This window comes from Pyxicephalus adspersus, chromosome 3 (genome assembly GCF_032062135.1).
Source record: "Pyxicephalus adspersus chromosome 3, UCB_Pads_2.0, whole genome shotgun sequence".
NCBI lineage: Eukaryota > Metazoa > Chordata > Amphibia > Anura > Pyxicephalidae > Pyxicephalus > Pyxicephalus adspersus.
The window spans coordinates 101,244,024-101,266,553 of NC_092860.1; the positions used below are offsets into that span (position 1 = coordinate 101,244,024).

The 22,530-nt window shown below is 34.3% G+C and overlaps 1 protein-coding gene across 1 annotated transcript in view; it reads right to left on the reverse strand.

Moving 5' to 3' along the window:
- Window positions 1-22,530, reverse strand: part of SLC7A11 (solute carrier family 7 member 11) — a 124,245-nt gene that overhangs the window by 53,859 nt on the left and 47,856 nt on the right. The window contains 1 exon segment of the mRNA XM_072405832.1: window positions 18,275-18,319. Within this exon segment, the coding sequence (XP_072261933.1) occupies window positions 18,275-18,319 (45 nt within the window).

Consider the following 22,530-nt stretch of genomic DNA (forward strand, 5'->3'; position numbering starts at 1 on the left):
AACTGCAAAAATGTTATTTCCATAGCCAACCTAATCTCCTAACAGAGGATTTATAGAAAACGGTATCTGGATTCTCATCGCTAATTACAAAATGCCAGTAAGCTTCATTTAGCAATGCTATGTTTACTAGTGAAGCAGTTAATACTGATGTAAATTAATTATGTTGTTGCTTTGGTATGTGTATGTTATGTTGCCTTAGTCTAGGAGGGCCTCTAAATTGTATGCGGCTCATCTCATATGGTAACACTGATATCCCATATACTGTATTTTCTTATGTTTGACATGTTATTACTTCCTATTTCTATGTCTTCTTTGTATACAATATTTCTAAAAAGTTTTTTAGTACGCGTTAGTATGTTAGATTACAATAAAACAAATGTTATGTCTTTAAACCAGGTCATTTATAAAATATCATGTAATGTGTACCGTTGGAAAAAAAGTACAGTACAGTATTTACTAAAATGTATAGGTAAAGAAACTCAGCCTAGAATTTATTATTATTGAGAATATTTGACATTTAATTTCTAAAGAGGGAATTTTAACAACGTCAAAGATCATAAAGGAACAATTTGCTGATGTATGCTACCGATGATATTACTGTAATAATAGAAATTGCTCCATTCACTTATGAATAAAGCTACTTGTATCTACAGCGGCTCCATGGAAACCAGAATATCATTAAGCAACAAAAGCAATAGTAACAGAAAGTCAGAAATGAGCACGGAGTTTTTATACAATTACATATTTCAGCTAATATGGAAACTTTTTAGATCAATTAAACCATCATATAAATATGTTGCCTGGGTAACATTCGTGTAACAATGTATGTACGAAAGCTGTGTGTATGTATTTGTTACACAGTTCTATTTCCTAGTTCCTCTTATTAAACTATGAGAAAAATGCAGTTGAAGCTTTCAGATTTTTTTTTTCCTTGCTAGAACCCTTAATAATCTGGGAGCAATATATGTAAGTTTTATAGAAATAAGAAAGTTCACAATTTTCACAAATAATCCTATGATAATGGTACCAGTCCACTATATCAATATACGGGATGGTACTCAATGCTAGTCTGCACTCTGCATATGCTGCCCATACCCCTTGCTGCCCGAGTTTCCACCTCTATGTGTAGGTATGTTCATTTTCACCTACAAAAGAAAGCCAGGGGAAACCTAAAAACTTTAATGTTGTCCTGAGAACAAAATGAAATCTGCAAATTAAAATTGTAGACATCTGTATTGGGAACATTAAAGGGGTAGAGGAATTTAGGAAACCTTTCCCTCTAATCTTCTGATCCTTTTTGAGGAAGGAAGTGGGAAAAATGTTTCCAGTGGTATACAGAGACTAGGCATACACTTTTAATGAACTAAATCATTTATCAGTCTACTTTTGTATTTTGTGTTAGTTTTTAGAGAGCCAAGTCTTTTTTCACCATAGTAGATCATAATATTGTAGTTAATATTATTGTTAATTTGTGTTTTTCTATTTGTTATACAATAAATGACACATTATCCTGCTATACCTTTGTAGCACAGTTATTTCTAAATATGCCAGCAATATGGCCAGCATCCTATATAATGCTTTTTATTTTTGCTCTGTGTGCTTCACAGGGCACTTTTAATCAAAGCGGCACACAACAAGGAAAGTGAAATCCTTTTATACCTTGACCCTTCACTTGCTGAACAGTCAGTGGTGGTCTTTAATGTTGTCACTGATCATGCTGTCCTTATTGCTATAGCTTCTAATATAAATAATCAAATAAATACATTTTACAATTACCATTTTGGTCTTTTTCATTTTGCAATAGTGGATGGCCTTTAACACCTTTTAGGAATCATAGAGTGCAGTGCAATCACTGTCTCCAGATTACAGGCACCATCCTGATAAGGTCACCTTGTTCTTTCTGTAATTGAATAAACATGTGGCCTTGCTCCTGTTAAAAGCAGACATGTGATTATCTCATGACTGAGGAGGAAAAGGTGTTCCAATGATTACTCAGGTCAGGATTCTCAGCATATCTCTCTGTGCATTTTCAGTGGAGCATTCAGTGTTGGCATTGAAAGAGTATATTTGGCCTTAAAAGTAGCTTATGCTGCCAAACAATGGATATATGAAATAAAGCACCATTGTTCTAACAGTATATTTGCATTAAACCAATCACTTTACATTTCATACGTATGTTACATATTCCGGAATGTAACAGCTGAAAAAGCATTAGACATTAATCTCTATTTTCCATTAGAATTACATGCTGCATTGCAGTAATAACTGTCCCTACCTTCATTAAGCCTACATGCTGAATTGGAAAGTGTAGTCTTGTGCATGCAGTTAATTCTTCCCTACAGCAGAACAATCACTTTACAGTGACTTATTATGCAGCAACTGCCATTGAAGCTGAAATTAGGTACATTATTTGTAAATTGGACAACATTGAACAACATAATATTTCATATTTCTGATGCATTTAACATGCTCAATAAAACCGATTAGTACACATCATGTGGTTACCAGTAACAAGTAAATAGCTGGTGGACAAATCAATCACAAACCATTACAACTGAATACCTATACATCTTGTGGCCGAGATACAACTGCACAATGCAAACTGTACAGCATGTTATTACTATTGCTATCCAGAATATGTTACGTTGTGAGCCTAGCTGGTTAAGTTTCACACTGTTCCTGGGGTCTGACATTGTTTGACTTCATAACTCCTTTGTGGACAAGGGAAATTAGGAGTGGGCTTAACGCTGCCTAACTCCGTGATTTGTTAGCAGAGAGAAACAATATTTTATCCTTGTGGCACAGTATAAAACATACGTTCTGGCAGAAAATAGTCTTGGTCCTGCAAACATCGACGTCAGATCAGACCACATTTCTTTACTTTTTTCTCTAGCTCGGTTTTCTATTTTGGCTACTTTTGTGGCATTTTATGTTTATACAATCACCTATAATTTAACAATAATTCCCTAGTATTCTAATTCTTTAAACAATCTCTACCAATTCACAGACATGTCCATCCATTCAATGTACACTAAAAGATTTATTGTTTTTTTTTTTGGCAATTTTTTTTTGAGAACTTCACCTAATTGAATACTGTGATTGGTTTACATCTCAAATCCAGTGGTCTAATAGTGGGACCCTATGAAGAACCAACTTAGGGCTTTTGTGGGGGTTCCTGTTTACTGAGAAAGGTCCAGTAGCACACTTTGAACCTCCCTATGTCCACCCCTGCTCAAATATGTAGATATTGTATTGGCTAGCATTAACTTTTTTTAACAATTTTTTCTTAAATACCTAAAAAGCAGTCTAATATACAATCTATATGGGCTGGTATGACTGTAGTAAGACAGTTGTAGACCTGCGGGTGCTAAATATTTCCGAAACAAATCTCTATCATCTGCAGCACTACATGAGCACCTTATCAAAACTTGCTTGTGATAGTTAAACGCCTCTTTAGGTCTATTGATGGGTCAGCTGCATTCTACCCCATGCTAAATTAGTTCTTCTAAATACATTTTTTAAAATAGTAATATCCTAAAGACCCCTGTGTATATCTTACCTTTTTCTTACTATGACCAAATATGATTTTAATGAGCATTAACCACTCCAAGTCTACCATTAGCAGGGTGCATTTGGGATTTTAGATCCCCCCTTCATGTATCGCTGCATTCATTAAAGGAATGGTAAAACATAGCTGTTCCTTGTTTTTGATTTACCAAGTTGGTTTATTTGGCCTACCAGACATACATATTGGTACTCTCTAAATGTTTCCTTATATTAAAGGGAGGTTTTACAATAGTCAATAGCCAAACTTTATACACTGTTGCAGTGTAATACCTCTGTAATTTTTATAGTTTGGAGGTAATATATGGAACATGTCAATGCAATTTGTTCACCTTTGTTTCACCCAAACATAACATACAAAATTGCTCATTTTAATCAGGGCCCCCCTTTCCTACTTAATAGGCCTGATTTATTAAAGCTCTCCAAGACTGGAGAGGATACACTTTTATCAGTGGAGCTGGGTGATCCAGCAAATCTGGAATGGATCTGGTGAAGGATTCAAAATATTTGCTAGCAAATGATTTTGAAGAAATTCATTCCAGGTTTGCTGGATCACCCAGTTTCATTGATGAAAGTGTATCCTCTCCAGTCTTTGAGAGCTTTGATAAATCAGGCCCAATATGTCAGCTGTAATTTTGTATTGTGCAGTATCATGATATTTAGGGATTTTTTTTACCTTTTTTTAATTTATCCCATCCCGTATTGGTTGGAAGCCATAGTTTTGTGTTCCTACCTCCTCATGGAGGTCTAACCTTCCTGTTCCCTTCTTTTTGTTTTTATGCCTCAAAGTGACTGCTCCAAATATGCACATTAACCCATATGCCACAATGTGTATATATCTACAAGGTTAAGAATGACAACCAGACTGTAAATGTGTTATTTTTCTGCACAGAAGGTATTAATGATAACTTGGTAAGCCATTGCTGAGTAAAAATGTTTCTTAGGCAAATAGTTATGTTTAGGAGTTTTAATCTCAATATTAATGGTAATATAACATTTTATCGCAAACTTTGTACTTTAAAGCAGAAATATTTTCTAGCTGCAAATGTCAAGGCCACATTAAAACATCAAATTTATTCTGTGTGTATATGTACAGTAAGTAAAGACTAATATGCTGCTCTCTGAGGAAGACATTAAAAGTGTTCAGTACAGGGCAACGCTAAATAGCTTATTCATAACAGCATATTTAATTTATACCGTCCTGGTACATTGTTTATCATAATCACTAGCTACGTGCTTGGTGGAATAAACTTGTTTTTCCGATAATTTGTAACATTAAGCCTCTTTACTATCATGGAATTCTACTTGTACACAATTTTCCAATAGTCAGGGGTCACCTATTACCCTTATCACAGTAATTTATGAAGCCATCCTTTAATCCAGCATTTTTCACCCTTATAATGACAACTCAGAGTTTTAGATTAACTATTTCAAGGCGGGAAAAAAACATTTTTATTATGTGAAAATGTAATTTTATTTATGTTTAATGTGTAACTTGCATATTAGGATGCTCACCTACAGGATTTAGTTCATCCTTCCTGATAAGCAAATTGACCAGTAGCGATGTGATGTTCCTACATTCTATGCAGTTGTAAAAACTTAGAACTGGGAAATTTTTCTTTTAGAGTTAGCATTTTGTTATGTATTTATATTTGTGTCAGGCATACATGTATTTTCTTTTCGTTGTATGTTAAGGATGGGAATCAGAGTTAGACCTATTGTAAGTAGTCAGCATAGACTTAGTATGACATACCAATTAAATAATTTACAATATGTACGTCTGTGTAAGGACACTTGACTAGGGTAGCTCGTATCATGCCCTTCAACCTTCCCCCCCTTTCCCCTCTACATACCTTTTCCTCTCTTTGCCAGCCCAAACCCCCAATAAAGACTCCACACTTGTATGCATTTAAATTGGCTGGCAAGCATTTGTCTATTTAACAAAATTTACCCGTTTAACAATACTATAAATTAACTTATCACGTAAACAATTATGATAACAAACAAACAAACAACCAACAAACAAATAAATAACTTTAAATAAATGTAAATAACATTTAAACAACATTTAAAGAACATTTAACATATATAGCTAACACTTTTAACATTAACCCTTAACTAACTAACCTATCACCCAAAACCACTAGGTTGCCGGTCCGGAAGGCAAAGTCCGCCACCACCACTTTTCCGTGATCACAAAAACCACCATGCCATTCTGGCCCCCTAGCAGCACAGCACCACCTCAGGGCCCTCCAACATTCCACCTAACTGAAGGGGAGGGTGGTTCACCACCACCTTGGGTGCCCCCCCCAACTGTAATTAAACCAGAACTCTTACCTTCCACCAACCTCAACCGCCCCCACGCACCTAATAACAGGGGGGGCGGGTGGGAATTTCTTTCTCCCAAAAAATGTGCTGATCTTCCATTACCCACTCCTTTTATATTTTTTTTTTACATTTTAGACCTGTAAGTTACAGAAATATGTCTGAACAAGGGTCTAGTAGATATCATGAATATAAAAAAAAGTTTGAAACACACAATCCAAGGGAAAAAGTTCACTGTCTTCCTAAACTCACAACCTCAAGGTCAGAGAGGTAGTTCATTTCACAGCAGCATCCCACCTGATTTATCAATCCTGAATCTTGAAACACAGCAGCACTGTAATATATTCCTTACACTATGTACCTTTTGAACAATGACATACTGTTCTTCTTATGCAGGAGAAAATCTAACTAGGGATACTGCTTCCTAATAAAATACTCAGCTTGAAGTCATAATTCACCACACAAGAACCCCATGTTGATATATTTGTCAGTAAATTTAGTCAACCTCTCATATTTTATAGGTGAGGAGTCTATACATAATTATAAATATTCATCTTGATTAATGTGTTATTTCCTCGTGTAAAATTGGATGTGTATGGTATGGGAATTCACTTACATTATATTATCGTATCTAGTTAATTATATTATATATTTATATATATATATATATTACAAATTATTGTAATAATTATTCTAGTATTTTTCTGTCAAATATGAAACTAACTGAAAGTTATATCAGAAGAACCACCCAAGAGAAATAGGGGTACACAACATGAATAATTAAGTTTAAGTCTCTAATAAATGAAGAAACCTCCAGCACAGGTAGCCATTTCTAAACTCACATGTTGTACTGCAGTTCTGGAGCAACTAACCTGAACCATTTTAGCTTTACTATTTGTAAAGTCACTGATCTCTACTGTATAGGGGTTAAGTATTGGATGCTTACATTAAAAGTTTTTCTCTTGTAAACCTGTGCTGCCCGAGAGTGAATACTGTAAAGTGCTGGCTTTTGAATCCTTTGTTCAATAATGCATTCTAAGCATTCCTTCTCTTCTCTTTAATTTTAGCAGCAATGAGAATTCAACGTCCAATGAGTGCCCTATTGACCAGCTAGGAGCTTTCATTAAAAAAGGCTACGGAGGGTTAGGGCCGAAGCGAAGAATGATGAGGTCATTGTAGCACAGTGAAGGCAATCTCAGGAAGGCCTCTTTAACAAGTTACTAAATGGCCTTTTTTGGACAAGGAAGGCAATTAAGAGACCTTGCTTTTGGGTGGCACATTTAGTTTCACATATTCAGAAGGAATGACAGGTTAACAGTATAGTTGCTATGATGATTTGGGCTCTTATATACAATGGATGGAAGACCTCTCTATACACACACACACAGACACAGAGAAACCTAGTATCCTATCATACCAGAATAAAATAGTGATAACATTCAATCAAATCTATTTCTTTATCTGAAAGGTGAAACAATGTTGTTTGATCTGAAGTTATATACATGACATCAGTGTGTCAAAATGGTCCAGTGTACAATGCACAGAAGCAGACAATTGGAAAGGCAGGTCACCATTTTAAATGCAAATTAATCATAGTATGGCACTCTGCGCACCAGTATCTTTCCATTGCTACAACACACACTACTGCAGTGTCAAGAAATTAGGTGCATGGTTCAACTTCCATAGTGGGGAATCAACCAAAAAGGGGCTAAAACCTCTCAGAATTATAGTAGTGTGTGAAATGCTTTGTCCTAGAGGAATGAAGGCATAAATATGTCTTGAGGGGAGTATCAGGAAGAAAGATGTATTTACTATGCTAGTAGTAGCTAGTAGTAGGTATATATACTATGCTAGTGACAAAATTATGCACAATATTGAACATGTGTTGAAGTGCCCGTCGTTGCTCTATGTATTTTTACTGCTCTTAGACTAATCAGATCAGATAGAATTACCAAGTATGTAAACAAATTACAGTTTTCTGGTGCAGTTTTAAGACCACACAACATGTAAATTTATAACCCATCCCGTAAGACCAAGGTGCAGCTTTACCAATAAATATCTGTTAAAGGACACCTTCTTTACACTCCAATACAAACTCATTCTGCACACTGCTAGTGTTAGCACACACTGGTTTTGTGCACAAAAACCCTATGCTCCTTGACCTTATACTCCAAATCTGGATTGGTAGTATAATGAATACAAATGAACAACATTTTATTTTTCCTTTCAAAATACCACTTATTATTCAGAGTGAGTAGTTTAATGGCTAGTTTCTATCTCAGATGAAAATTTCTGATCTATATTCACATATTTCTATTCAGGTACCTTGTAAATCCATATAAGCCATGGAGATGGGCTAAAGGACAACTTTAATGGTGAGTGTGGGCAGAATCTGTCAAAGCATTATACATAGTTATCTTCTATTATCCCTCATGTAATGGTATTTCAGAATATCTAAAAGATTTATGTGTTCATTGTATCTTTTGTATTGCATTTTATGCTACAGTGTTTGCCATTCATACACAAGAGAAAATAGTAATTTATAATGCACTTGAAAATGTACAAGTATATTCTCGAAAGTCTTCATCATATTCTTGTGAAGGTTGTTTTAGGTGCTTTTTTGTAACTATATTTTTTTATCTAAGTTTTTAAATGTACTTTTACACCTGATCATAGTAAAGAGACAATACCAATAATTATATTTGGCCAAACAAATGAATAATGAAGGTAAAAGTCCCTGATTGTCAATAACATACAGGGGTCAATTTTCTAAATGGATGTTTTTTTCCTGCAAGAAGTGAATAATTTACAAGGTGATAATTCTTCTTGGTAAGTGAGATCAACAGATTTAGATATAGAGATGTTAAACCTACTGGCATATGGGGTATAGTAATGACAGATAAAATAAAGTTTTATTGAGCTCACTTATTTCATGTCGGAAATAACTCCTAATTAAAGACATTAAAAAGTTATTGTTTATATAGAATAATAAATGTATCCCGAGACCTTTAAACCTGACCTATCTTTTCCTTTTGCAATTGTTGATACTCATTGTTATGTAGAAAAACAAGTGACATTCTACTTCTGCTGTACTAGATAAACCTTGGATCACTACAGTTAGATTTACTCATCTTTCCCTGTGTGATAAGGAAGCTCAACCAAATCACTGTTACGTTTTTGATAAATGTGGTTTCTTTGAAACCCTAGGAACATGTGTTGTTAATGTTTTAGTTTTTTTTGTGTTTTCTTTTTATTTTTTTTGATAGTGGGCTTATGTTAATTTTTCATAGCATAAAAATGTCATATATTTGTAATTGTGGCACAGAGTTTAACAAGTGCTTTACAAAAATGGTTCTCAATATATAACATTATGTTTTTACATTTTTTTGTTTTTTTTTGAGGACAAGTGAATTTTTGCAATCCTTTTTACTTTGTTTAGACCTCCTTTATATTCTTTCTTTTTTTGGTTTTTCTCATATTGGCTGAGATTATGAAGGTCCCATGGTATTTTAATAGGACTACATGCCCAGTAGCCAAGTAGTGAAAATGTTTGTCTCATAGCTGTGGGCTCTTGGTTTCTATATGTAATAAGTTTGTGTGTTCTCACCATATTCTAAAGACATTCCAGTATCATTTTGACTAGTATTTATTGGCCTTGTCTAGAAAAGATAGCTGCAGAAGGTGTTCTGTAAGTTACTTTGTAATATGTCTATTATGTGCTATAACAATGCCTACTGGAAATAAAAAGGTACCAAAAAGTGTGGCTTCTCTTACAACATAGACTCCAGAACATACAAGATGAGGTACAAATTGTAAAAGGACATCATACATAAAGCTGTATTTTCTAAAGGAATAATCAGCTTATATGTCTGATATGTAACAGGAGCCTTATCCCCTCTCCTTTTTTTTAACCTTAAAAAATGGGAAATACATAGAAAACCTGATTACTGTACGTTGTCCAGTTGGTTGACCAACTACTCATATGAAGTTCATTGTTCACGTGGCTGCAAATTCCTTTAAAAAAAAGCAGCTTGGAGCAAGTTTGGCTGTCCCTACATCCTAATTTTTTTTTTTTTACAATACAGTCTTTAACAGTTTACAGCAGTTCGCTCCCCCGCAGTAAATTATTTTCAGTAAACCTATTTTCTCAAAACTAAAAATCAGTTTTGATAATATTATCCTTAACACATCTTAACACCTACTTGTACAATTATTTGTGATTACATACTGATTACTTTAGCAGTTTTACAAATATACCTTCTACATAATCCACCACAGGTTCTGACTTGGACATCTGGTTCATAAACCTTCAAATAGTCATTTACCTATTATACACAATAATCACACTTCTCTAGCTGTACAGTATAGCATAACACATTTAATAGTTCAAAGGAGGTAAACAGTCTGACTATGTCAGTGTATGAGTTATGTAGATTAATGACACTGTCCGTAGGAGGTGGCTGTGCATGTTGTGAGCAGATGTTTCCTATTAGATATTGCATCTCAGGTCCCTGCACTGCCAGGTGCCTTACTGTGCACATGTGCTATCTATAAAGTGTTCTTTTATTCCAGATAAAAATCAATTATCATGCTGGGTTTTTTTACCTAATGGTCATAAAAGGCATGAAGATCAAACAATACAGCATAATATACTTAAATTAGCTTATTATTCAGAAAAGAAACAGCCATCTGTTGTTCTGCTACATTGTAGCAGTCAGAAATAAAATAAAGTTGTGGTAATTTGTCGAATTAGGTGGATATATCCAAGCAAATGTTTTTATTAAATTATTTATTATTACATTTAATTAAATATTTCTGTCTAGTACTGTTGAGTTGATGGTACTGTAGAAAATTCAGAACATGGCCAGATTCCAGTTAACTGACCTGTATATTGTCAGAGAAAGCCAAAGTGCCTGAAGAAAAACATAAAAAAGAAAACCAAAACAGAAGATACTACAAATACTGCACTGGCAGTAATCAAAATGGTACCGACAGGCTTTAAACCATATAGCGCCAACATGCTTAGCCAGGCAAAACTAAACTCATGTTGAAGCATTTTTTACTTATCTATTTTCATCCTTCATCAGTGCCACTTTAGTGTGAAAGTGACCAGTAATGCAGTGTTGCACATATATCCACATTACATGGTCCCGGACAGTACCCTTATGCTTATATCATTGTTTGTAGACTCTCTTCTAGATCCTGAGCAGCTAGTAGAAAATGCCCATGTCAATACTTACTAGCATTGGTAAGTAGAAAATAAAAGCTGATCTACACAAGAAGTTCACGTTCATAGTTGACAACATCCATTCCATTAAAATCCTAAAATATGTGTTACATTTTGTATACCAGTCCAACTCTAAAACTTTTAGTCCCTCTCATTTGGTTTCAGTATACATACGTTTGGCCTCTTGTCTGGCTATAGATGTCAATGGAATGGAAGGGAAGGAGATGGGAAATCCAAAAATGTTTGCCTGTCACTGTAACAGGTGAGGGTAAATCTCACAGAGACACCCCTTTTATTAACAAGTATTAAGGAATTTCCTCTTTGGAGAGATGTTTTCTTACTTCCACGTGTGTGTATGGCAAGGAAAGTACAGTTAAAAGCTGAAGATTTATTATTGCCCTTTGGAGACCTACCTCTTCAAAAGCTGCCTACCACTTTTCCAATTTGAAATATTGGTTTAGTATTTATTTATAGATATTTGGTATGCAATATACATAATTTTTTTTTATTCCTTTGTTCTTGTTATATAATTGCCAGGACAATTACTTTTGATAATTAGCGTTAAAATTTCATTGATGTCAGCTACAAGAAGGATCATATGTGGCACTATTTATTTTTAATTATGTTTAAAATCATTTTAAGAAATTCAATACAGATATTTCCATGTAAAAATAAACACCAAAACCCTTTTTTTAATAAATAAATGTCATGTGTTTTTTAAAGCTTCACTTACCACAATCTATTAAACTGCACTATTCATATGGTTCAAATAATGGTTTTAATTAAAAAGTCTGTTATTTTTGATTATAATATTTCTCCATGCTTTATTTTTTTGCTTTGTAACCTGTAATGTAGTCAACATTATTTTTTTCCACAGTGCATTTCCTTTCTGCTGCTGCCTCTGTGAGGGAACCTCACAGTATGCAATTCAATAGAAAAATTGATTTGGGACTGCTATCTTCTGTTTTATGATAGCGGCTGTTAATAATGTGCATTGAAGTTCATACCTCTTGGCGATGTCTGCATTTCATAATTTATACATGCTATAGCATTGTTATTTTTATTAATGAACATATAAACCCTGCCGAAGGGGACCTGGGAGCCATATATTTCAATAGATGATTGTGCATGAGTTACATATTAGGAGCATCCTCGTTCTTCTCTTGGCAACTGTATTTTTTAATACTAGTATGTCATTTAAATGGACAGTGTCATATCATTACGTAGTCTATGGCTGTTATTATGGGAATGAAAGCAAATGGGAAATGAATGCTTAGTAGGAGTACAGAGAAGCAATTTAAAGTGTTGCTACAGTCTATTCTTGAGCACAGATAGCTGTATTTTCCAACATTTGACTTTATTCTTATAATATTCAAGTATATCTGGTAGTTACTGATAACTCTAACTTTGATGTAAAAGATTTATATAAATTGAATCCCATAGTCACATGCTGTAAGTGTCCAGCACATATATTTTAAGGTAGAGGACACTAGATTGATATGACAACAAAATGTGCAAGGAAGAGCAAAAACGGCCTCCTTTCACCATCTGAAATAAATCTGTTTAGAAACTCGGTGCTGTGTTTCAGATATTGTCCATGTTCAACAAAACAATTTTTGATCAATGTGTTGCAGGACAGTGACACAAGGCAGTACAAAGGGGAGAACTTTTTTCTTAAAATTCAAAAGCAGAAACATAGCTACCTATTTTAAAAATTGAAAAATGCAATGATTTTTTATTTCATGTAGTCCATTAATAAAAAAAATTTCATTTCTGACAAAAAAGCAATTATTGTCACAGCGATTTCTCCACAGAACTGAAGTATACAAATTAGCCTGAGCTATTCTCCTGTTCTGACTTTAAAACAGCACATAATTATTTTCTACATTATCAAATAAGTATATTAAGTGCATATAATATGCTGCTCTAACCAGTAAGGTTCAAGAAGTGGAACAATATTTTTGTGGATCATTTACTTGTTGTACAATGTTTCCTATTGGCTTTTTTAGAGTTTGGTTGGGTTTATTACAAATATTGTACATTCTAATTTTTAAATTTATTAATTAAGTAAATTAAATAATTAAGTAATCTTCTTTAAACTAAAATGTTAGCTGAATTCCCCATTAAATCTTTATATAAACTTTTTACTGGTAATCTCGTTATATAAAATGTACTTTTTGATTTTTAATATGAACCAATGGAGATTATTGCAGATAGGACACAAGGGTTGAACGTGTTTGACCTTAAGCGCTTCAAAGGTTTTTTTATGATGGCAGCGTCCATTCTAGACACTTTACTTTGTAACATTGTGCCACATTGGAATGGGGAAAGAATCCACACAGTGGCATTATGAAATCTGGTGGTGAAACTGTTTTTTGGGAACTCATAGAAACCTTGTATAAAATAAGTTTACATTTTCAACTTTTCTCAAATCTGGATGAGTATAACTGAGCTTACAATACTAAAAATTCATGAACTTAAGATATCTTTAGAGAAAATTAAATGAGGTCCCAAGAAACTGATAGCTAATGTTTTGTGCAAATGTTCTGCTTGGTCCTGCCCACATGGGTCTCCAAAGCCTCTGTAATAAATGACATGTGGTGCCAGCCTTATTTATAGGTAGTTTTTGAAGGTAAAGTGTTGATACCAAACTCAACATTTACAGAAACTTTGCAAACAAAAGTTTGCAAACAACTTACAGTTACTGCTTGTTACCATTCCGGGGCACACAATGGCAACTGCAAGACGCCATAGTTTTTAACTACTAGTCTGAACATAGCTTTAGTGTTTATTTATTAATCAATCCACAGTTCCAAGGGCTAATTAAAAATGCAATGTTTACATGTTTAAGCAAATCAAAAATTGAGGTTCTCATTTTGTCTTTTTATAAAGGAGTAAGGGTAGAGTGTAATGATGATGAGAATGCAGTGGGCTTACAAGTGAAAAATTACTTTGCAGTACTCATAGTCATATTAGGCTGTTTTGAGTGCATTTTAATAAACAATGACTTCATATTTTAAATTACCTAATATCTTTTTTTCCAAGCTTTTAACGCTCTGAAACAGAGATACATTGTAAAACAAAAGTTTTAGTGATTTGAAACTTGAAATCTTTTCCATCTCGCCCATCATTTTAGGTAGCAAATGATAAACGGCCACACACACAACAGCACACAAGGGACACAATGTTCTCGCATTTACAAACTCCAGTGTGCACTGTGTTCTTTCAGATAAATATGATTATGAACAGCAACCCAAAGAGCATACTATGCAAACCTAAAAATGAATAGTTTAATGAGGTCTAAAAAGTATTGCTCAAAGTAACATTTTCTTAGGAAAAGAAACAGACATCCAAATGACATCTAGAGGGCAAACTTCTTTTTTAACAGTTTTAAAACTTTTTTTTCTATGAAATAATAAATAATACAAATAGATGGCCTTGTTATCAAGCGAGATTCATCATTTATCTGCATTACTGGCCTGATACTAGACACTGTTTCATTCAACAATTATCCCATGATTAGTCAATTATCATTCGTTTCCAACTACTTTTATACTACCTGTGTTAAAAGGTAAAGGGATTCTTATTGTGTCAAGTTGTCCTTCAGCATCAAGTAAATTCCTAAGTTGAAAAAGAATGTTCCCAAAAAATGCTGCCCTCTAGGAAGGCTGTAAAAGTGGTTAATTTGTCTCAATACACAAAACCCACAAATCAATTTAGAAATGGAAAAGTTTCCCCATGTCTCCTTTACTAAGGGGTTTCTGGCACCATAATACATTAATCTCACAAGGCGTAACTGAACTTTAGGATTCTGAGAGATTCCCATGCTTTGGTTCGCTTACTGTCATTGGTTATTTATTTGTATTAATTTTTGTTAGAAAACATGGGTTGTACATTTCACATTTTTTCCCTGTAAACATTGAAGTTTACAAAACCTAAAGATCATAACCCAGCAGATCCTCAGCGTGAAATGATTGTTTGATTTTTCACTTATCTCTGTTTGCAAACTTCATATGAAGCATATTATATTGCAAATGTCTATTTTGGACATTTCTTTCCCTGTTTCATTGTCTGTTTAACAAGGTTACTAATGGAACTGCTACCGTAACACAAAGCTTTACTTGTTTAAAGTAATTGCAAAGTAAACATGACATAATCTTGCAAACTGGCAAAACATGAGAAAGAAGAGAAGGTCCACTGACAGCTTTGCTGACAATAAAATTGAAATATCTGTAACTGTTCACTAACTCCATCAAGCTTTGTACAAAGCGAAATCCACAAATAACCCCATTAGCAATTTTATTTCTATCATTTCCTGACTAGACATTCCTTATTTGGAATAATAAAAACTCTATTTAGTTACTTTTCCAAACGAGTAGATTTATGGATCTAAATATCAAGAGGTACAATTCTGGCAGAAAAGCAAGCAAACAGATCTGGGTCTGAAATAGGGACAGCTGGAAGGCTTGCTTCATAAATAAAAAATAGACACATGCTCAAGTTCCTACAACCCCCCTCATTTTCACTTGTTATGTCTTTGTCGTTCACATGTATTTTTTGTGTTTGTGGGTTTTTTTTTTTAAGAGGAAATGGGTTTTCTGCTTTTATATTTAACAATGGTATTATCTAAAACACAACTGCGTTGTACAATTCATAAGCAATAATGATATGTCTGCTTAAAAAAATAACAAACTGAACAGTCAATGCACTTTACAATAATGTAGGCAGATTGTTCACAGCACCAGCAGCTGGGAAGTAAAAGCATCTGCTTGTTTTAACAATTAATTTAAAACATACAATAGCAACAGAGTCAAACTCCTGCAAACAATCTGATCATCAGCCAAGCATCACCATTTTAGAGATTAAATAAACATATTTTTTATGAGTTGGTAGACGAAGAAGAGGCTTTAACCCTTATTTACATGTACCAAAATGATATAAATATTCAAGATATTTATTAGGGCTCATTATGACTATTTGTTCACATTTCCTAAATTCTATGCAGGTGCAAGGAATGTCAGTGTCACAAAGATTTCCAATGGGATTGTACAAAAAAACAAAAATATAGGTTATGGAAGAGTTTAGCAGTCTTGCTTCCCATTCACTGGTATGCTGAATCTTTGGTTTGCTGATTTCATAAACAAATGCACAAAATGCCTGTAGAGTGAAACCAATGGGCCTTCATGTTGGCCAAATAAATTGTATGTACAGTTGACATTCAAAAATCCGGCAACCTCCGGACCTGAGAAGTGCCGGTTTTCGAAAATTCCGGATTTTTGAAGATTATTCTCACCTCCACACACAGGCCATTCTCGCAGCACCCGCAGACATCTGGCACAGTTCCAGAGAGCAGGCAGCAGGGATGTCTCAACGTGTATTTAGTGTAGAAAGCAAGACCTATCAGCTGTTTCTCCAGAACAGCGCCATCAAAACATTAGTGGCCAAACAGTGTACTACAGTCCTACAGTACTGAAAGTTCCGGTTTATTAGTGGACGGATTTTCGATTGTCAACTGTATAGCGAAAAGTGTTTTTGAGTTTTGAATAGAGTAAGGAAAGGATTAAAATCTCTGCCAGTTGGGGAAATTTCTCTTGGAGGGGTAATTCTACTCTTAGACAACTTTCCCTGAAACAGGGGCACCTGTTGGAAGATTTCCCTTTACTTCTTGTTTTGAGAGAAGAACTATAAATTTTGAATTTAACTTCTCTCTCTTTCTTTGTGTTAATGGACATCAATACACAGAGTGGGATGTGTTTTCTCAATGGTGATATAGACTTGAAAATGTGAAAATTAGAGTAATTTTCAATAACTAAAAGAGGGCTTTTAATATATAATAGATTAGTGCTTCAATAACACATTTTATTTTCAAGTTTGAAAATGATGCCCAGTTTTAAAAACTAATTCTCTATCTCTGTGCTCAGAGAAAAAAAAGACATGTGTCAGTTATCTGTCCAACAGGCATTCTTGTGGAACTATAAATTCCATCTAATCTGATCACTTTCTAACTTCCAAAATATACTGGAACTTATTGGCTGGAAGGTTGTTGAAGCCTTTAGGTGACAAGGTTAATTTAGTGTCAGGTTGCTGACAGTCATTCCATACACTACATACGTATTAGGAAAGAAAGATGAATAAAGTGCAAGCTAGCAGTCAGCACAGAATGCTGATTGAAGACATATTGCGTGACACTGCAGAACTATGACTGACTCTTTCTCGGAAACTTCTAGTTCTCTACTGACATGTCGGTCTCAGGAAACATTGCTCTTAGGATAGAGACATCTGCCTGTGCTTATTAGCAATTTACCATGCTCCCACATCTTGGCGCAAAGAAAAAGAATGCAAGGTTCCAGAGACATATCCCCAGAAGCTAGAAGAAGGATTGTGAAGTGGTAAAGGAAACAGTTGTGAAACTTAATCTTTTATGCTGGGAGGAAGGTGGGAAAGTGTTGGGAAATTGCACCAGACATAGCCCAGACATTTATGAAGTGACGTGGGGAATACAGAAAGGGCTACTCATATGCTAAGCAGATAAAGGAGATTTTGTGGGAGAAATGATATTACATAAAAAAGAAGAGAGTATTAAACCAATTGTCCTTATTCCTTATTTTCATTCCTTTTCATCCTTATGACTTATTAATGTAACTTTTTACAGCAGTGGTATGGCTACAAAACCCCCCCAAAAACAACATACCACTGCTTTAAAGAAGTTACATTAAAAAAGCACAGCACTTTTTCACAAGAGGTTGAGCTAGCAGAAAGTGTGCTCAACTTTTTTTTAAACATTTTCTTTTATGTATATAAAGAAAAAGATAACCATCTAAGCATTCAGTAAACAAACCAAAATGACTGCAGTGCCTAATGAAACAACTGTAATTAAGAAGTATTTTTATGACATGTAAAGCTTTCCCACTGAACAGAAAATGGCCTAACCATGCAATATGATTGCTTCAAGCACTAAATGATTGTAGAATAGGGAGATATGTTGATCTTGAACACAAATGGCATTACTTTGCTACAAAGGCAGATAGAATAACTATATGGACAAAAAAGGCAATGGGGACAACTGGTTAAAAACAGATACATCATCAGAAAGAGCAGGTTTACACAAATGTAAAACCCAAATTCCTCACATGGTAATGCAATGTGTTTTTTACTTACTTTTCTGGGTTTTCTACTTCTTCAGTAACAAAGTTTAGGTAGAACCTAAAAAATAAAAATACATTTTCTTAAAGCATATATAAAAACATGTTACATGGCTCTAAGCATATAGGTTCCTAACATAAAAGTTAAACTGTCCATACTTAAAACACTTTAATAGTTATAGTAAAAATACCTATTTTTGTTTGTAACTAACAGTTATGTGATCAGTCTACTTTTTCCTGAAAAAAATAGTCCATGTGTGGGTCGGGCTAAGCAGTGGCACACGGGTGACCTGCTGACTTTGCTGTTGTTTTCTCATTTACCTCTGTAAACAGCAAGAAGATTGGAGCATTTGTTTTCACATTACACATTATTCATCACATGAGCATGCACATGGGGGTGGCAACACTGCATAACGTGGATGAACCTGAAGAGTGTTGCCCCTGTGAATGAGAAAGCTATAAACTAGATCACCAGGTATGTAAGTCAATTCAACCACATTACCCATGATAACTTGTTAGGCTCATCATAAACAAACATAATAAAGTCCATGTATGGCTTAATTCACAGCGGTTTCTGCCCAAACACTTTGCCATTAATAAAAGCCATGGCAATTCTAAGCTCTAAGTGATTTCAAGGTCTGGATTTATAGACTATTGGGATTCTTTACTAGCAGAGTAGAGAATGTTCAACAACTTTTTCAGTTTCCACATGTTTGGATGACCAAAAGCCACAAAGATTCACCTTATTTACTTAGGTGTGATTTTTTTTCAACATGCTCTACTCTTTTAATAAAATAACTCCATTGTACTTTCCAGTTGTTACATTGTATTACCCCCAAATAATCACCCATTGTTTTATAATTCATTCTGCATGTTTAATGTTTTATTAGATACTGTATTTGATTCAGTAGATTAAACATTAAAAAGACAACAGTTACATAGTTATATACCGATACTTCTATGGAGATCTGTGAATAATCCATTTTCTTTAATATCTACATTAACATTACTGTGCTCTGTATCCTAAAAACAAGCTCTGCTTATTTGCTGAGATACTTAGGTGAGTATGATGTCATGCCATTTTTTGGGAAAATAATAATAAATACTAAGTGGTAGTAATTTCACATGATGTAGCTCCAGCACAAAACAGGATCATCTTTATAAAAAAATGGGCTATACAGTATTCTCTGGAATCTCCTCAAAAGGATACAATACGATGTGATTTCATAATACCTTTTTTTTGTTGCTGGCTTCTTGTATCACTTTGGTGGTTTAGCACCCTAATATAGTTGCATTCATTGCAAACCAAAGGTACCTTGTTATTATTCCCCTTATAAAAAGTCTTGATAATAAATAATGAAAATGTCATCATCAAGGTGTCCCTCTCCTTATGAGCAGAGGGAAAATAAATATCCTTACTGCAGTCTCCTAAAAAGTGCGGAATTTTATTTCACCCACCACTGCCCACCACTAAGTTAACCATCAAAATTTTGATTTGGGAAGCGGCACACAAAAGCTCTATATGTACACTATATAAAGAAAATTTGTATAAATTTATTCTTAGGTGGTACCATACCCCGGAGGTTCTACATCGGTTGTTCCCTGGGACTGATCCCATTTGCTGGCGCTGTGGGATTTCGCGGGGCTCCCTGGAGAACATTTTTTGATTTTGTCCCATTATCCAGGAGTATTGGTCTCGAGTAAATAGGTTGCTCTCCGATGTACTCCAACAAGAGATTTCCTTAGACCCTCCTACTGGGTTAACCCTTTGCATTGTTGCCGAAATACACCCGTAAGCTAGCTTCCTATATTTTGGTTGCAGCACGCACTCTGATCCCTTCCAAATGGAAATCTACTCGGGCCCCTTCTACTACCAACCTACATACCCAAATCCAGGAGATATGTCTTATGAAATATCTCAAGGCCCTTATTCGGGACACTGTGGTAAAATTTGAGACGACCTGGGAAGCCTTGGACCATTACTATGCCCAGATGCCTGTATGACTCTCTATTTGCTTTTCTGCTTTATTTTTAATATTATTCACCATATGTCATCCTATATGTTAAATGAGTATGAACAGAATATGTTACAGTCTTTTTATGCAGTCTTTATTTGAGCATACCTCTCACAGTGATGTACATAACTAACTGAAGAGCTATGGTTTTCCTATTATTTTGCACTAATTTGTTATTTGTTGTTATTCTTCTTTTCGGTAACTTTCGTTTAAAAAACTTTCAATAAAAATACAATTTAAAAAAAAAATTCATTTTTGGAGAGCCTTTGAAAGTTTTAAACTGGAACCTACAAATATGAAACAACATGAGGCTCTTACTGCCCTTGTGTATAAATAAAGCTTAGTTGGTCATAGCTACTGTCACCTAGAAATCTGAAGGATTTAAGCCCTGAAAGATTCCCTTGAGGGAATGTCTGATTCCCTGTTTTATAAATAGAGCCCAGAAAAATAAATTGGCCTAAAATCATCCAAAAAGTAACCGTGTACATTTGAATATTTAAACTAACATTTGGTAGACATGAGCCTGTCAGATGCTTTTGCAACATGGTATTTACTACTCTTTCTGCATGCATTATGTTCAAGTTTTTACTTTTGCTATTAATTCTTTTTCTGCCCTTTGCAATAGTTGGTTTCCTATTTCCAATATTTTTTTCTCTATTTGGCTAGTTCATTTAATTTTACACTTGGTCTCTGCGATATCATATCAGTGCACTAGATGATTCTGCATTACATTTTCAGCTAAAGCTACTGTTCTTTACTTTTCTCAAGATCCACATTAATTTCAAATCATTGATGACTCAGTATAAAACAAATAGCAGCATTATCTAATTTAAGAAATGCCTGCAGAAATTAGAAGGTCAGGAGATTTCTTAAGCCTTTACGGATTTTCAGAATACTTCTGAAAATGGGTAATGGCATATTCTACATTGTTATATAATTCACGTTTTTCATGGTTCTTCCTTATAGCTAGTGAAAGTGGGATCTCTTTTTTTTATTCTCAGTATTCATTTTGAAAATTATCTCAGAAAAATGTAGTAGGTTGTTTAAGCTTTGAAGGAAATTAATTTTATGCAAATTAGCAATATAATAGAAGTTTAAATTTCCGTCCACTTATCCAGCACTATTTTGCTTTCTGAAAAACCACTATAACATATTCAGGCTAGTAGTCTGTGTATTGTTACAACTTTACTAGCACATGACTACATGGAAGAATTTGCAAATAATAAAATTTACATATGAATCTATAAAAGAGGACAAATGAAAAAAGGCACAATCATTACCACTGAAAGATTAAGCAGTAAGTTTTTGTTTCTTGTAGGCACAGTAATAGGGATAAAGCAACTTCTCCATTCCCCCATAGTACCTCCATACCCATTTGTCATAGCAGCCAATGAAAATGTGTTTGTTCCTATACTGTAGCTTCAGGAAGAGCAAAAGGTCAGCTCAAATCAGTTTACTGGAGGGGGTATATAACCTTTTCTATACAATATTTAGACATTGCAAGATTCTCTATGTGATACAATTATAAACAGAATGTAAACAACGTCGTTTCATTCTGTTTGAGCATTCACAGGAAGTGGTAAACCGGGACAAGTGGTAAAAGGTAACATTTACCTTTTGTTGAAAAGTACAAATGATACATTTTGAATGGAATTGTGGATGGTTTGCCACCTTCTTTTACATTTTAGTAGATGGACCATTTTTTGAATACACAAAAGGCTTGGATCTAAAATAATATGAACAATGCTATGCTTGACAGCCATTGTACCTTCCAAGCTATGTCATTTCAAATTACTATTATTTTTATGAACTTCTTTCAAAATGAACTGCTTTTCATGTATTGTTGATATTATGCCATGTAGTCATGACTGTACTGTTCTTAAATCAATCAATAAAGATGGAAACAATTCTACCTGGGATGGGTTATATAACAACTACAAGAATTAAAGTTCAAAAGGAACATGCAGAGAGAATTATATATTTGAAAGTAATCTCATTTGTATAACTGTAAATGGTAAATCATTAAAAATAGCAACCTTAACAACACATTGGACTTCAGTATCTGAACAATGATTAGTTTGCGTTATACAGTACACCATATTCCCCATTTTATCATAATGATGATTTTCCTGAGGTTTACCACACTCTACTTCTTCATACTTATGTATATATATTCACATATCCTTTTTCTTTTTTCAGCTTGCTAAAGTCAATGACATACTGTGATTTAGCAAAATAGTTTAGGAACTAAGTTAAG